This window comes from Choloepus didactylus, chromosome 2 (assembly GCF_015220235.1).
Source record: "Choloepus didactylus isolate mChoDid1 chromosome 2, mChoDid1.pri, whole genome shotgun sequence".
Classification (NCBI taxonomy): Eukaryota; Metazoa; Chordata; class Mammalia; order Pilosa; family Megalonychidae; genus Choloepus; species Choloepus didactylus.
Genome location: NC_051308.1, coordinates 25,689,069 through 25,705,641, shown reverse-complemented (window position 1 = coordinate 25,705,641; position 16,573 = coordinate 25,689,069). Strand labels below are relative to the sequence as shown.

Below are 16,573 nucleotides of genomic sequence, written 5' to 3'. Positions count from 1 at the left end.
TTAAAAATATAGATCATTTGAAGTCACCCTCTATTTAAAACCCTCCAGTGGCTTCCCATAAGAGTTAAAATCAAAGTCCTACAATTTCTACCTAGACTAACCACGCCAAGCTAATTTGCATACCTCCCTCCTCTCTGCTGCAGTAGTCTTCCTTCTTCCTCTTGGACATGTGAAGTTCATTCATGGCATACACTGAAACAGGATTCCACAGTCAAGAATCTGAAGCCAGCAAATGAGATTAGGTCGGAACAAATGAGTGAATAGATATTCTAGAGGAAGGTGAGTGGGAGGAATTCCAGGGCAATTGCCTCAAACAACTTCCTTTAGTTTGTGTATAAGATTTGGTTAAAGTAGATGGATCAGCGGTAACTGAAGGGATCAGAGCCTGAATCAATGGACAGGTGCCCAAGCACAGAAAGAAAAGCTTGAATTAGATCTTAAAAAAAAATGTCCTTCAAGGGATCATTAAATGGATGCATTAAAATGCATGCAAATTAAATTTTTAAAACTTGTACTGTTACAAAGGGTGATTTTTTTTCATTAATTTAATTGTATTTGAGCTCAATAATTATATACATTTAAAACTTTAATTTTCCTAGAATCACTTCTTTTCTTTTAACTTCCAGGAATGTGCATATCTGTTACTAATAGCTCTATTTGCCACCTAATTTTTAAACATCAACTCATTTGTCATTTAGGACATTATTTTACCCAGTTATTCATCAGCTGCCTGACTGTATTTAATGAGTGCTGTGCTATTAGTCTCTTAGTGATGCTCATCGCTGAAGTGTCCTTAGTTTTCCTGAGTTGTCCTGAACATATGAATGGCGTCCACTCCACTAACAAAAATGTACTGTGCCTTGAAGGAACTTAATTGTATTAGATCCAGTTATATAAATCATCAATAATGGAACCAAGAATTCCAGCTTCTGTTTGCAACTCATCAAGACACTTATATGGAATTTACATGGTGGTGTTAATGCACGGTAATGTGCTCCTTTTACTCCCCCAGGAATGGGACTCAAGATAGCAAATTCTGCTTTGAAACTAGAGATAGTTGTGCCTAAACTGGAAATAATATGATTCTCTTCTAGGCAAACGTGAATACCATTTTATCATTCCTTAAAGTCATCAGTACTATGTATTTAATACTATATCTGGCAAATAGTACATACTCTAACATTTTTATTGAGTGTCTGTTTGGTAACTGTAATGCTATTCATATTTTATTGTGAAGATATGTTTAGTTCTGAAGAAAAACCAATTTATACATATTTCACATGGATCTGGTGCCAGCTAGTGGTGCATACTATGCATGCTTTTTTAAAAAATTATTTTTTTTTTTCCATAACCAAGGACCATATGATTTTATTGGGATTAAAACTGCTTAAGTGCAAGAATAAAAAGAAATTATCTGTCCTGTTGGGGAGAACCAACAGAATGTATATAAGACTGGGTATAAAAAAATGTTCCATTCTTATATAATACCCTGTACCAACTTAGGCTACTTAGGCTGCATGTCCCTGTATCAGGCTGCTCCAGAGAAATCAACAAAATAGATAAATGTATGTATGTGTGTGTGTGTTCATATATGCGCGTGTGTGTATGTGTATATATATGTATATGCATATGCATATGTATAAAGAGATTTCCTATAAAGAATTGGCTCAGGCAATTGTTGGGTCTAGCAAGTCCAAATTCCACAGAGTAGGCTGCAAGCTAGAAATTCCAGTAAAGGTGATATTTTGAGACCTTGAGTCCTAATTCCTTAACAGAAGTTGGCAGGCTTGAGATTTCTGTAAGAATTGACGGCAGAAATTTTTCTGACTCTGGAAACCTCAGTTTTGCTGTTAAAACGTCCAACTGATTGGTTGGGTTCCACCCAAATAATGGAGGGTAATCTCATTACAAAAAGTCAACTGATGCTAACCTATGAAACACCTCCACAGAAGAGCCAGACCAGTATTTGACAACAAAAGCAGACACCATAACCAGCCAAGGTGACATGAAATTAGCCATCACAGCCCCAATATTGTGATTATTCATATGCCTATGGTTTTTATTGTATTATGAGGTTCTGGAAGTATGGGTCATTTCATTTCTGTGTCTTACCGTTTTCACAAAGCCTGAGACTTAATTAGATGCATGAAAATACTTGTTGAATAGATAAAAGAATTAAAAAGTACTGCTGTATTTCATTCATCACAGCACCTGATTTCTGAACACAGTTGTTTCAGGGGATATCAGCACTAGGACATGACTTTAATTATTCAGAAAAATTCTGGACAATTTTGGACACTAAGTCTTTTTAATCACTGAGAGCCACCTATTTAACTTCAATATCAGAGATCTATTTAACCATTAGTTGTCACAAGAAGGCTCTTTAGAAATAGTATGCAAAAGAAGTTAGAGGGTCATTGAGACAAACATACAGGGCCTTTTTTTTTTTAAATGTGTTATGGATTTTGACCTTTAGCAGCAAATTTTTGAACTAGCAGATTTTATTTATGTAGGATTGGAAAAGGGTTATGGAACATATCTCCAGGTTCATAATGTCTACATCTGAGGGTTAATGCTTTCTTATTAATATGATAATTAAAGGTGTTAATTAACTCAGGTAGGAATTTTAGAAGGCTATTAATGGTTCATTAATTAAATTTAAAAGACCATAATCTTTGAACTTTGAGGATTAAATTCTAAATCTCTTTGGGAATGCTGTCAGATATTTTCCTATTTTTTTTTAATTTTTTCTATTTCTGGTTCTTCATACATTGACAGGATCCAAAATGAATTTCAGTGCCATCCACCTTTCCCTAATGGCTCAGCCTTAGAGACGGAAGGCTGCAAGGAAAGTGAATTGAATAGGAAATGAAAACATGAAAACATGTTACTTTAATATTTTTTAAGCATTATCTTTGCTACATCTAAGATGAGTGATTGTGAACCCAGGCTGCATATTAAAACCACTGAGTTTTTTTTAAAATACTGGTGCCTAGGCCCCACCACAGAAAATTAAATCTGAATATTGGATGTTGATCAACCTGCTGCTGGGAGAATTTAAGTAAATTTGCCAGTCACTAAATGAATAAGTCCTGCCCTGGTGGATGCTTTTCTGTACTCTCTACAATATCAAGCAGACCTTGGTACTAAATCAGCCGTTTCTATTACTAAACAGATAGGCAAACAAAATTTATAATTCATTTTTATTATAAACAAATTATGTATATTTATGTGTGCATGCATATGTAGCATATATATTTTACATGTACATTTCATTTAAAAAATCAAGAAAAAATGCCTCCCTCATTTACTTGCTTCTATCTCACCATGCATACCAAATGGTGGAACTCCAATGTACTATCAGGAGAGGGGTCTTTAAGGAAAATGTCCTGTGTCCTCAATATAGCAAGGATTTATCCCCATTGCCTACCAGTGATTATGGAGAACAGCTTATTTCTGTAGTCGTGTCAGGGCTCTCTTGCCCACCCTCCCCAACCCTATCCCATCCTACTCAACAAATGCTTTTTCATCATTCATAGTTTCTGTGGAGGCACTTTCAAGGATATCTGATGTTTTAGCACTCTTGCAATCTGTGGGAAGAAACAGAGAAATGGAATAGAGATGTACAATTTGACACTTTTTAATAGGACTAGAGATGCCTAAATCCTGTACTAGAAACTTGAAAGTAAAGGAAACACATCCCATGTAATCAGCAATCTCCAATAATTTCTAAAGGATGTTATATCTAAGGTCCTTTCCAGATCTAACATTTCATGTATTTTTTAATCTCCTTTCTTCTCTGTTTCCTGATTCATATTCTCTCACGCATCTCTCCCTCCTGCCATTTCCTTTTCTCCATCTCTACCTCCTTCTCTCCGTCCTCTCTCCCCACCTCTTCCCCCTGTCTTCCCTCTCTCCTCCTCCAAAAACAAAAGAAGTTTCACAGCTGTCTTTATGCAACCGAAAACTCAGTGTCCTCAATAAATTTGGCAAAAGGAGACTCCTGAAGTTGTCAGAGAGCCCACTCTTTTACTCCAAATCTTTACTTTTTTTTTTAAAGGGCTCAAATGAGGGAGAGGAGAAGGCAAGTCAGGAATTTATGAGAATAAGCATGGCATATTGAGTACCAGTTTTTTCCCTTCATATTCCTCGTTTTAACCACAAAACTCCATTGTACACTCTGTCTATGAAAAAAAAAAATATATTCCGTCACTGGACTTTGTAACCACTGTAAAAAATTCCCTCTAGGATCTGAGCTGGCTCAACTGAATGCCATTTTAGTTTTCCTACTTGAGAAAAGCAAACAACTGTATAATGAGAGTGTGGGAGCAGAGAGCCACTCTGTGAGGTGGGCTGTGTGAGGAGATCCAGCTCTTTGAGGGCAACAGCTACAAATACAAACACCCACTTTCATATGCAAAGCCCCAGTGTTTCTTTTCCCTATTTCTCTGGGAGTTATTCCAGAATGGTATCTGAAAGCTTCTAAATGGGAGGAGTAAAACAGAGTAATCACTTTTATTATCACTGGCTACTGCTGAAGAAAGTGGTGGTGACAGTTTAGAAAGAACTGCCGGTGACTTTTGTCATCCTGGCATTAGCTCAGGTTCTGGAAAGCAAGTCATTAATATACCGAAAATGCCCTGATCAGAAACTGCACACCCAAAGATTCTTTTGTCTCTGTTTTTCCATTTCTAGCCTGGATGTGTAAATACTACTGAAGTGGACATTAAGAAGTCATCCAGAATGAGAAATCCACACAAAACGCGGAAGGTAAAACCGATGTTTGTTGGGCAGAGCTTGGTAATGAGTTGAACTCTTTAACAGATGTCAGCTATTAAACAAAAAAAAAAAGAAAGAAAGAAACTTTTCTCCCATTTCATGGACTATGGTTCTAGTATTTTCCCTGCTCTTCCTTGGTGCTTGGATAGGAGAAAACCTGGGACTTCAAGCCTGGCTCTTCTGTCAGTTTCTCTCTCCCCAGGAAATAGCCTGATTCCCATTCCGTAGCAAGTCTGGTCTTCAGGAACCAGGGGTGGTGCCTACTGGCTCCGACGGAGGTGAGTGCAGATCTGAGGCCTCCCATCTCCCCAGAGAAGGGCCATCAGCAGAGAAGCCGTCTGTCTCTTTCATAGCCCAGGAGATGAGGAAAGGAAGATGGCGATTATCTGAGAAAAAATGATAGTGATAGGAGAAGGGACATTTTCAGGGAAAAGCGTTGTTTTGTAAAGTTGGAAAAGCACTGGTTTACAATTTTGTTCTTTGTATATCATCAACTCTCATTTAATGATGGAAAGAATTATGAAGCTTAGCAAGGTAAAATGCTGTAAAGAGATGAAATCATTTAGCTCTAGCTCTATTTGGCTAGGATTTGCATTAATTTCCTATGATTCAATCACCTTAGAACTACAGGGCTTAACTACAAAGCTACACAGCACTAAAGTATACCAGAGATAAACAAAAGTTCTGAGGAATGCTACAACAGGTAGCACGAGTGCCCTTGTTTCCGACAAGTGGAGAATACTGATCTTCTCATCTGTTGTTAATTATAGCTTCTCATATTTGGAAGTGTTGAATTTGCTGGAATCTTCGGGGGTAATCAGGCTCTTTTGCATGATTAAGTCCTATAAGTTTACAGGACTCTAAGTCACATACTGGTTTGTCTTTTAAAATTGTCATCACTGCTACCTTCACTCTTATTTTTTTAGGAACTAGAATGGTCCGTTCATTCAGCAGATTGAACCAATCTCCACTATCTGGCAGGCAGGTACTAGTTTTTAGGTATTCAGTGGTGAGAGAGTCAGGCAGGGTTCTGCTCCCACAACTCACAGTCCAATGAGGGGACAGACACTCAACCAGGAGACATACAGATACAGTTTTTGTGAAGTGCTATAAAGGGAGCTTAATGGCTTGTGATTCTGAATTGCCACACCACTTCCATCAATGAATAACTTGATAACCAGCAGCAGACTCTGTTCCTCCATCCTCTGATGTGTTCACAGCCCTGTGCCTGTGGGATCAGGTGCCTTAGACAGAGGGCAGAGGGGAGCCAGCTGTCTCTGGAAACTGCCTTTGACTTCCACTGCTAATTGGGTTGCATCCTTTGCTCCTTCTCTTTGCTGCTTGACCAGCCCTCTGATTTTTACTGCTGCCATGAGAAAGTAGAACCTCTGGACCATACTTAATCTTTGAAAACAGATACTGCCCTTAGCAAAGAGACCTGTTGTTCATTTCTTTGGGAGTCAGCTGTAATAACATTTCTGGTAATTACATGTCATGACATGAATAAAGGGCTATTCAAGCAGTTGATACTTTTCCCAAGGAAATCCTTAAAGTAATAATGTAGGATTTGTGCCCAAAGAATGTCAGGATTATTTGAATTTTATTTCAAAATGTCATATTTCTTTGATTGTTGAGTTTCAAGTATGTTTATCAAATATGTGAAGAGAAGGCTTATACGAATGGCTGACTTGAGATGTATTAAATTATTTGGGATTAGTCAATTTTCAAATTTCTCTTTTTAACTTAAATTTACTTTAAGGTAATACAAGTAAATAGGTAAAGTTTCATTCCCTCAAGTCTATATGCAGGAATGATTATGTAGTTTACCAAGAAAGAAACTATCCTAATCTAGAGAAGTTGTGAATACTGTGGGCCTCATTTCCCTCAATCTGATACTAAAATTTTGACTGAAATAGGCTGAAACCATTCTATTGCTTCTGTGTAACAATAGCTAGAGAGGTCTTTGAACACAAAAACCTGAGGAACATGACAAAGCCTTTGTGTGGGTATGTGACTGAACTCATAATGTGGAATTGTATCCTGTAACTTCAGAACCCATATTTCAAGACAATAGTAAGCTATTTCCTGTTCTGTCCTTTTTCTTTCCTCTGTCACCTTCATTTCTATGTTAGGTACTTAATATTAAAGTTAACAACTAATGTGCACATCCTAGGAGAACAACTTGCAAATTCATGATTAGGTGTCTAGATTTCCTACTATTAAATATATGCAATGATTATAGTTGTTTATACATAAAAGACTGGCATTTTCTAACTTCTATATGCTGAATATATGCTCTTAAAATTTAATGTGTTACATAACATAGTAACATTAATTAGAGTAACACAAAAGCATTTTAAGTAAATGGCATATTAAAGTTAGGATTCTTGGTTGCAGACAACAGAAGCTCTGCTCAAATTACATTGACCAAAGAGAGGCGTTTTCCTGCCCATGGGATGAAAGCTTGGGGTGGGCTGGGGTAGAGCTGTCCCTGATTATGACTACACCCAGGGTCTTGAACACCAGCCATCAGGGCTCTCTCTCTCATGCACTCAGTCACTTTTTCTGCTTCTCTCTCTGTATTGGTCTCCCACATGGCCAATACAATCTGCTCTCTAGCTGTGTTGAGCAATCCAGAAAAAAAGGCAGATAGTCCCCCACTAGCCCCAGTTCAAAAAATCCCGGATATTATACTCCACATAGAAAGGCAGAAAATTTTCAGGCGTTTTTTAGTTTCTTTTCAAAGTCTCCCCCAAAATAGCTGGGAAGAGACTTTTTCTTTGTTCTTTTCTAAAATGAGGCACCATGGAGAATAAAAGAACATAAGTGTTAATCAAGTCAAAGCATCATGATTAAGTAATCAGCTTTGCTACTAAAACTCAAAATGGATCCCCATTAAGTAATTTGATTTTCCCCCTGCTGCAAATATTAAAACATCAAGGAGATTTTATTTATCTTCCTCTCTAGCCCTACCTGTTGTTAGCTCCACTGTGCCCCACTCATGCCACTATTTTTAAAAAATTTCCTTTTTCTAAAAATTACAAAGCCAATTACATTGCAGATAATCCTCATAACTATGCTGAAAAATAGGATTGCTATTTTTACCTCCTTTGTCCATAAAATAAGCCCTATACATAAAATTTTATGATCTCCTGATGTTTGCTTGCACGTAAGACAAAAAAAAAAAAAATAGAAACTCCACAGTAACCTCGAAACCAGTAGCTAGGCTCATGGAAGGCACTTTAAGCAACAGTTCCCAGTGGTTTGATTCAGGAGCTTGTCTGGAACTTGTGAAGCCCACATGAAAATGCAAGCACATTGAAAATTCTCTATCATAGGAATTTAGAGGTAGAATGCTACTTATGGATCATTTTACTTCTATTTACCATAAACCATGGTATTATTTATAAGAGTCTTTTTACATTATTTTTAATCATAACAAAAAAATTTACTGTTAACACTGCCAGCTGTCTTGTTTTTTAAGCATTTTTTGCATGAACTATAGATCTCATAAAGCTCCTTATTAAAAAAGTTTATGTAATTAGACCAAGGTTAACAACACAGGAACGGTCAAGCCTCAGAGAGCCTTTTTTATTTTCAATATCAAAAATTAATGTGAAAATGAAAAATAGCAGACTTTAGAAAGTACAATTTCTGTGTAATTGGTGATCTTTTGCTGCCTAAATTTTAAAAATCACCTTCAACTGTTTATTTTAGAATTTAGAACATTGTTTTAATTAATCATGCTTAAAAATGACTATTAGTAGTTCATTTAGACCTTTTTCTGTTTCTGCAATGTTAATTAAGTCTCCTTGTTCTCTAGTCTCTGTGCTCTTATGTTTTTCCTTCATAACACTTATAACAGTTTTATTCATATATTTATTTGTGTGATTATTTGTGTAACATGTTCCCCCTCACTAGGCTGTGAGTTCCAGTGGAAAAAGAAGCACGTAGGTTTTACTTAGTTCTATGTGCTTAGATATTAGCACAATATCTAGCATAGAGCAGGTGTTCAATAAAGGTTGAAAGAAAGAGAGAATGAATGAATGAATGAACAAAAGGAAAAAGGCCTAGCCATTCAGTTCAGTCCCGTTGTGTGAACAGTGAATTCACATCACACGTGCCCCTCCTTGTGTTGAGGGAGTGGTGGTTGACAGGACTTAAGTCCCAAGGAGGTGGGGCTAGAACAAGAGAGGGGGAACTGAAGGGAACCTACCCAAGATGGTCTGAAACTGGATGATCCAGATGGTTAAACCCAAATCAAAATCTGTTAAAGAAGGACTAAGAGCAAAAGAATGGGGAGACATAAGGACAAAAATCAAGTCCAAATGTTCGTGTACAGAGGCAAGAGGATAAGGTTAGGAGAAGAGAGGGCTCAAGTGGCAGCAGTCAAGATCAAAACACCCTTGAATTTAGAGATACCTGCCGAGTTGTTGAGGGCCTGAAAATGGGCTCAGTTAAGCATCTGAATCTACCCACCTCTGATCACAGAGGTTTCTTTTCAAACTTTGTCTGTTCACTTCAATTTGGTGGGGTTCATGCTGTTTTACTGTCTTTTTGACAGTAGCACCCTGTCTTCACCCTCATGCCCCAAGAAAAAGTGCTCAATAGCATATATTAAATTGCTCATTTTGAAGTAAAAAACTGTCAAATAAAAGACCAAGTCCAAGTATTTAGAAAAGAGAGACCATTTATTTGTCATAAGGAGACAGTTTGCAAATTGGGGAGCATTTGATATTTTGCTTTCTCAAATCAAAACATAAATGATCTCTTTTTTGATTCCAAACTGTCTTTGGAATTAAAAGCAACTAGTTCTTCCACCCTGTGAAAAAAGAGGTGCTAGAAATAATTAGGTTTATTTGATATATTATGAATTGCATGGGAAGTATTGTCACATTGAAAGGGATTTTTATAACCTTCTTTTGTGGTATATGTATGGATAAAATGTTATATATTTTTTTTCCAGAAATTATACAAAGATCTGTCAGTGTCCTCACTGTGCAAGATATATCCTGGTATTGATCTTTGTGATATTAAACAACTGTATAATGTTGTTAGTCATAATTTTAGTCATTCTTAAAAATGTGTTACATGCCATGGAAAGAGCCAAAGTTCCTTTTCAATTGTATTAAACTTCTCACTTGGAATCCTCTAGGTTTCCTTGTAATTGGCTTTGACCAGCTGGCTGTTGAGACTTTCATTCCATCTCCCTGGGTTTGAGGATGTCCCTGCTCGAGCAGTTTTTCCTTCAAGCACACGGCAGCCCAGAACTCCTGGACCCTGATTTGTGGCCTCAGGCTGCGATACCTGGTGCCAGAGTTGTGTTGGTTGGGCTTTCAGAAAGGGACCGTCCCCAAGTTGCATTTGGAAGTCAAAAGGGAAAATAGAGGGAGCTGGAGAGCGCTAGAGGGAATGAGGAGGGGGGTGCCAATTCCATCCCTTCCTGCTTTTCCTTTGCTGCTGTTGACCTTTCACTTTGTTCTTAATAGAATGGTACCATCTTTAACAAAAAGTTGATCCATCTTGGAACATTTCTACCCAGACAATGCCTTACCATCTCTGGTGTTATCAGAAACTAAAATGCACTCTTGATGGGAAGCTTTGCTGACAAGTTTGTGTCTAAACAAACAGATTTAAAGTACACTGAATAGAAGTAGTTCACATTCTTTTGTCAATAACCTCAGCCTGCCTCTTTGCTCATTCTGAAGGATAGTTTGTTTCCTTGATTGTTGTAGGATAGAAATTAAACTTACGTGAGATGCACCACTAATGTCTCACTGAAGGAAAAGCAAACAGGAGGCAGCATGCTGAAGGAAAAGCAGAAATTATATTCTCAGTGCTGAAATAAGTGAACAACTTAGAAAAAAGTGATTCCTAATAGTTTTTCTATGAATTAATGTGTAGTAATAATTATTGGGACTTTTAATGAACATTTAATGAACTTTTAATGAAAAGGTGTAATAAGGAGCTATTACAATAACATAGTACATAGAAATAACAGTATATTTTAATTCAGGTAAATATACAACTTTTGACTTTCATTCTTCTCTTTGCATTATTTGGGGTGTTGATGTAAATTGGAAAGGTGCAAAGAAGTTCTTAAATTAAATGCACCCATTATATTTATAATTATATTTCAAGGATGTGTTCAACTGCTCTGACACCCTCAAGACAGACCATCACACAATAAACAATGATTCCCAGTCACCTTCCAGCATCACTTGAGGACTGAATAAGACCGAGGCCCATTACTCTTGATTCTTCACAATTAATAAACAAACTTTAGACTACATGAATAGACTTGCCTAATGTGTTTCTTTGCCTAGTTGCTTAAATCCATTCACACATAGACAAAAGAGTGATGCTTCAACCACTGTGGGATGTGAAATCTTTGGTACTCCTGACAGAATCATCCAAAAAGGAAGAACACAAATACCAAGATTCTCCAAGAGACTAGGAGCATGTGAAGACTGTCATGCGTGATGATCAAACTCGGGAAACAGAATGATCAGAAGGGGGAATTTTAGATGAATTGGCAAAGGTCTGGAGGCATCTTGTCCATACATGTCTAAAGCAAAGGCCAACTTATCTCTACCTGACTAAATTAAAAGCTGACTTCTCTGAACTTCTTGATATCACCCATACATGCCTAAGACAAGTTATCTGTGAGACAGGTTATCTGGGACTCGCCAACCTTGCACAACTGCTAGGACAGTCTAACACTCTTTGAACCTGAACCTTGATTTCCCTGAAAATTTTGTTGGGAACTGAGGATTTTGTTGGGAACTGAGCCTGGGGACTGGGGGGTTGGGCAAGGAGGACAAGTAAGTTTTATCAGTAGCCCTTTAGTATTCCATCCCCTTGTAAGGTTTGCTTTTTCTTACTTAATCATATTTTTTTTTTGCATGTAACCTCATTGTATTTACTATCTAAATTTCCTCTACTTATGGTAAATAAATGACTCTCTTTTTAAAATTCTTAAATTATGTCTTTTATTTGAAAATACTTTGCTGTTGAAGAAAAAGTAATTTGGCTTCTCCCACTGACTCAACAGGTGGGATGTCTTGCATTCTGAATTGGGGCTGATTTTTTCCCCAGAATTTTACTTATGCTTATTAAGCAGTGGGTCTTTCTCAAAAAGGAGTCTTCTGATAAATTAATAAAGAAGCACTCAGACATGATGAATTCCAAGGATATGTGAAGCCTTTGGGCTCAGTGATGTTTGCAAATGCAACCAATGGCACCCAAAAGCAAGGCTTCTATTGTGAAATAAATAATGTTAAGACAGGAAATCAGGAGTATTCTGGGATGTCTTTGTTGACACCATCAGGCATCAAACAAATAATAGAATTCTTAACCTAGTGTCTCATCCAGTCCTCTGTTCCTTTCCCATGTAAAGATTGGGTTATTTTTTTATCCTTTTTTGGCTTATTAAATTTCTCTGTTATTCTATTTCCACATCTATTTTATTCTAAAATCAATATGTATTAAATGTTAGTGCCATCCTTCAATTTAGTGTTGTCATTGCCCAAGTTAGTACTCTCAGCCTGCCATCAAATTTTGTCACCACACTTGCCATGTTCTCTACCTACAATCAATTATTTTATCAAAGTTAATAATCTAAGCGCATATTTTTTCCAGAGCTGTGCTTCTATTTTAAATACATATGGTATTTGTGATAGCAGTGCCTTTTGAATTTTGATAAGAAGCCTAATCAAATATGCAGCAAGGCTCCAAGTTACCTCACTGAATATGTAATGCAAAATTATTTTTAAGAAACTCTGTGGCTATAAATGGTATTTTGCACTAACATATTTCTTTTTTATTTTAATGTAGTCTGTCTATGGTTTACAAAATGATATTAGAAGCCACAGTCCTACTCACACACCCACACCAGAAACCAAGCCTCCAACAGAAGATGAGTTACACCATCAGGTGGGTCAACCTTGAAAATGACCTTTTAACGTTTTATAAAGTGACTACTATGAAGACAAGATGGTGTATATTTTTAAAGCTTATTTGTATGATTGTTTCATGTAGAACTTTTGCAGTTACTAAAGTAATAAGATTGTATAATTCTAGGACATTTAGTCATTCAAAAATATATTTATATATGGCAGTTGTTTTCAAAGCTCTTCACTCTTTGATCACCCAAATCCTTTCTCCTGTAACCAAGTTTTTAAAAATTTGTACACTGATTTGTAGGTGCCTCCATTACCAATAGTTTTTTTTTTGTATCCAGAACTCCATCTCAAGGAGGCAAGAACAAGAGATTGGGGGCATTGAGTCACATTTCCCATATCCAATCATGTGATACGATCTTCACCAAAGAGAGTTTATTCTTATTCATACAATTCTAATCTCTATAAACCTCTTGAAGCTTTCTCTTATCAATTCTGATATGCAATCATGGTATATATTCCTTCTTTACACACCAATTGGTCAATATGATTTGGTTCCAAGTAATATTTCAAAGCAGACACCAGTGTCTCTTTTATCAAATAATAATTAAATCTCTTGGTTGGTTTAGTCATGGGCTTTTTTTCCTCTTTTTCCCTAATATTTTATTATAATATGTTTACCAACAGTATAATAGTTCTATTCTGGTATATTTCTAATTACCATGAAGGAAAAGTAATTAAGAGTTTTTAATTAAAGTTTTCCAAGTATGACTACATCCATGTGAGTGTTTCTTATGAACTTTCGGTAGAATTATTCTCAAAACCCTGATCATTGATGTTTTGTTGGAATATTATTAAGAGGTAGGATTTATTTTTAGATTATAGTATCCATTAACAAAGGAATTTATTTTCTGAATTACATGCTTGGGGGAAAATGTGCTTCTGGATTTAGTTATTCACCCTGAATGGAATGTTTATAATTTCCATAAAACTTTTGAATAAAATTACATTTCATTAAAGCAGTTAGAATGTTCATGCTTGTTACTTTTGTAAAGTGATATCAGTCATAGTTATATTCAACTAGATTTTAATTTTTTGTTAACTGGTTCAGAGCCCCCTGCTTTGATTGCTTTTCACCAACTTTGTGGTGTTACTGACTTACAATATGCCCTTGTTCAGAATTGTCCAGTCTATCAGAATTTAGAGTTGAAACTTGCGAGAATGTCATTACTTACGTAACTTCTTCCATAACCTTCTTTTCAGATAAAATATTGGCAAATACAGTTAGATAGACATCGGTTAAAAATGTCAAAAGTAGCTGATAGGTAAGTATTTCAAGATGTCCATATAATTTAAAAACTTTATGACAATGTAATGTGCTAAAATGATAAGATAATATTGAAGGAAGAAGTTAAATAATTGGAATCCTGTAAGCCATGTTACTTTCTTTTACCTTTTTGCACATAGAAAATTTCCAAAGAACGCTTTTGTTGTATTTTAAATGGCAGGAAGATCATTATTGTCTTAAATTCCAGAGATGCAATCCTGATATAGCCAGAATTGGATACAGAGGATAATTCCAAGGAGTTGAATCTTTTTGTTGAATCTTTTTACTGGAAGAAATGAAACTTTCAGTTTACTAGCTCCCTTTTGGCGTGTTGGAGCCTCTCTGTAAATTTGTCTTAACATTCACACTACTCAGTTATCACAGGACTTCAAAATTTGAATCAGTAACTCACATTTTAGATATTTTGATTTTCTTCACTTAAATTAATCCACTCTTAATGGTATTCATCTTGTTCACTTTGGGATATTGCCAAATCCTACTTCTCCAGCTTCTTTTTTCCTCTCTCTTTTCTTTTTTTTTAATGTAGATTTTTAAAAACACAATTTTTATCAGCAATTCCCCTTTTACCTAATACCAAAATACTTTTGTCAAAAAATTCTTTTTTTCTCCCTTTTCCAAGTTGGTTAAAATTGAGCCAGCTGTGGGTGGACTGGCTGGCCAAGGACTGGAGCTGACCCTCTGCACTGCTCTTAGCAAACTGACCTCTTCCATTTTGCTTCATTTTAATGGACGGATACGGACTTGTCTGGCCTTGTTAGGGAGAGAGATGAAATCCTTAGCCACATGTTTGCCAAGAAGCACAATAAGTTGATTCATTTACATTGTTGAAACATGAAACTGCCATTAGATTTCATTCTAAAAGTGAGCAAGGGTTACTTGGCCAGACATTTTATGTTGTGTCTGTTACTTTAGACTGGGTTTAACCTCAGCCAGAAAACTAAGGAGGATGGAATGTTTGTTTTTCTCCCTAGTCTACTAAGTTATACAGAACAGTATTTAGAATACGACCCATTTCTTGTGCCACCTGATCCTTCTAACCCATGGCTATCCGATGATACTACTTTCTGGGAACTTGAAGCAAGGTAGGTGATACTTTCTTTTCATCCCAAATACATAATTTTCTTTCAGGGTCTAGGTGAAATGGGAAGAATCCTATAGCTGATAAATTATAAAAGGTGATTTTACTCTTTGTATTCATTGCCCCGCAAAATGAGATTTGTGCTCAAAGTAATGGTTTTTGAACCTTAGACATTTCATTGAGATTTGCATTGCTGAAATGACTGGCATAAAGTTGGAGTTGCAAAGGTTTTTAAGATGGACTAGTCAGATGTGGGATCTTCAGTTCTCAGAATTTAGTTCATTTCTTGTAGCTTCCTTGAAAACCCAAAGGCCAATGTATTTAAGCAAAATGAATGCTAAATCCATACTTACTTAGGCTGGATACAAGTATGTCTTTACAAATTCAATTTTAAACAAAATGAACTTAGTATAAACTCTAAGAGAAACCAGTAAAAGACTATTCTCTTAAGAAAATCAAAGCACAATTTAGAACTCCCCAGTTTCTTTCATGTGCTATATAGAAGAAGAATTATATCACCTTGACAGAATAATAAAAAGTTCATTGTATATCTTTTTTCAAAGTGAGGAGTTGATGATAGGTAGCAGTTCTCTAGATTGCATTTATGGATTGTTTCTTCTAAATCCAGCCAGTTATCCTTGAACACTTGACAAGGTCAGAACTCTTCATCCATAATTTATAAATATTATAGATGAGGAAGTTGGGACCCCAAAATGTTGTGATTTAGCCAGAATTAGGTCACATAGTTAATTGACAGCAGTCATAAACTAGTATTTAGGATGGTTGGCTCCCACTGCATTTTTCCCCCACTACAATATATGACCACAAGACTGAATTATCTAGTGGTTAAAAAATTGAGCTCTGGAGTCAAAATGTGTGCTTCAAGCCAAGACTGTCTGACATGGGCAGTTATAACCCTCTTTAGGACTCAGTTTCCTCATCTATAAAATGAGAGTAATAATGGAACCTAACTCTTAAGACTAAAAGAGGTAATTCATGGAGAGCACTTAGCACATAATGCTCAATAAATGTCAGACTTACTAATGTCTAACTTATACCTCAGTATGTTTTTGTGCAGAGCCATCTGTCACAGATTATGATGATATTTTATTTTCTGAAAGATAAATTGAAGATGGGAACTTGAAGGCATATATGATTTGAGGAGAAATTTTATAAGAGAAAATAAAATCTGTAATGAAAAGGATATGTTTGCCTTTGTGTTATATCCTATAGCAAAGAACCAAGCCAGCAGAGGGTAAAACGATGGGGTTTTGGCATGGATGAAGCATTGAAAGACCCAATTGGAAGAGAGCAGTTCCTCAAATTTCTAGAGTCAGAATTCAGCTCAGAAAACTTAAGGTAAGACACATTGTATGGATCTTATACTGTAAGCTAGAGACACTATCTGTGATGTGTCTGATCATTTTGGACTTTATAAGTTGATGGCTTTCCCCACCAACATCATGA

General features: G+C 36.2%; 1 protein-coding gene across 3 annotated transcripts in view; it reads left to right on the top strand.

Annotated features, from left to right (window-relative positions):
• The window catches only part of RGS7 (regulator of G protein signaling 7), a 565,752-nt gene that overhangs the window by 522,498 nt on the left and 26,681 nt on the right, over window positions 1-16,573 (top strand). For all 3 annotated transcript variants that reach the window (XM_037822014.1, XM_037822002.1, XM_037822011.1), the window contains exons 10-14: window positions 4,696-4,770; window positions 12,616-12,714; window positions 13,944-14,005; window positions 15,000-15,110; window positions 16,340-16,465. In XM_037822014.1, coding sequence (XP_037677942.1) covers window positions 4,696-4,770; window positions 12,616-12,714; window positions 13,944-14,005; window positions 15,000-15,110; window positions 16,340-16,465 — 473 coding nt within the window. The remainder of the gene's footprint in view (window positions 1-4,695; window positions 4,771-12,615; window positions 12,715-13,943; window positions 14,006-14,999; window positions 15,111-16,339; window positions 16,466-16,573) is intronic.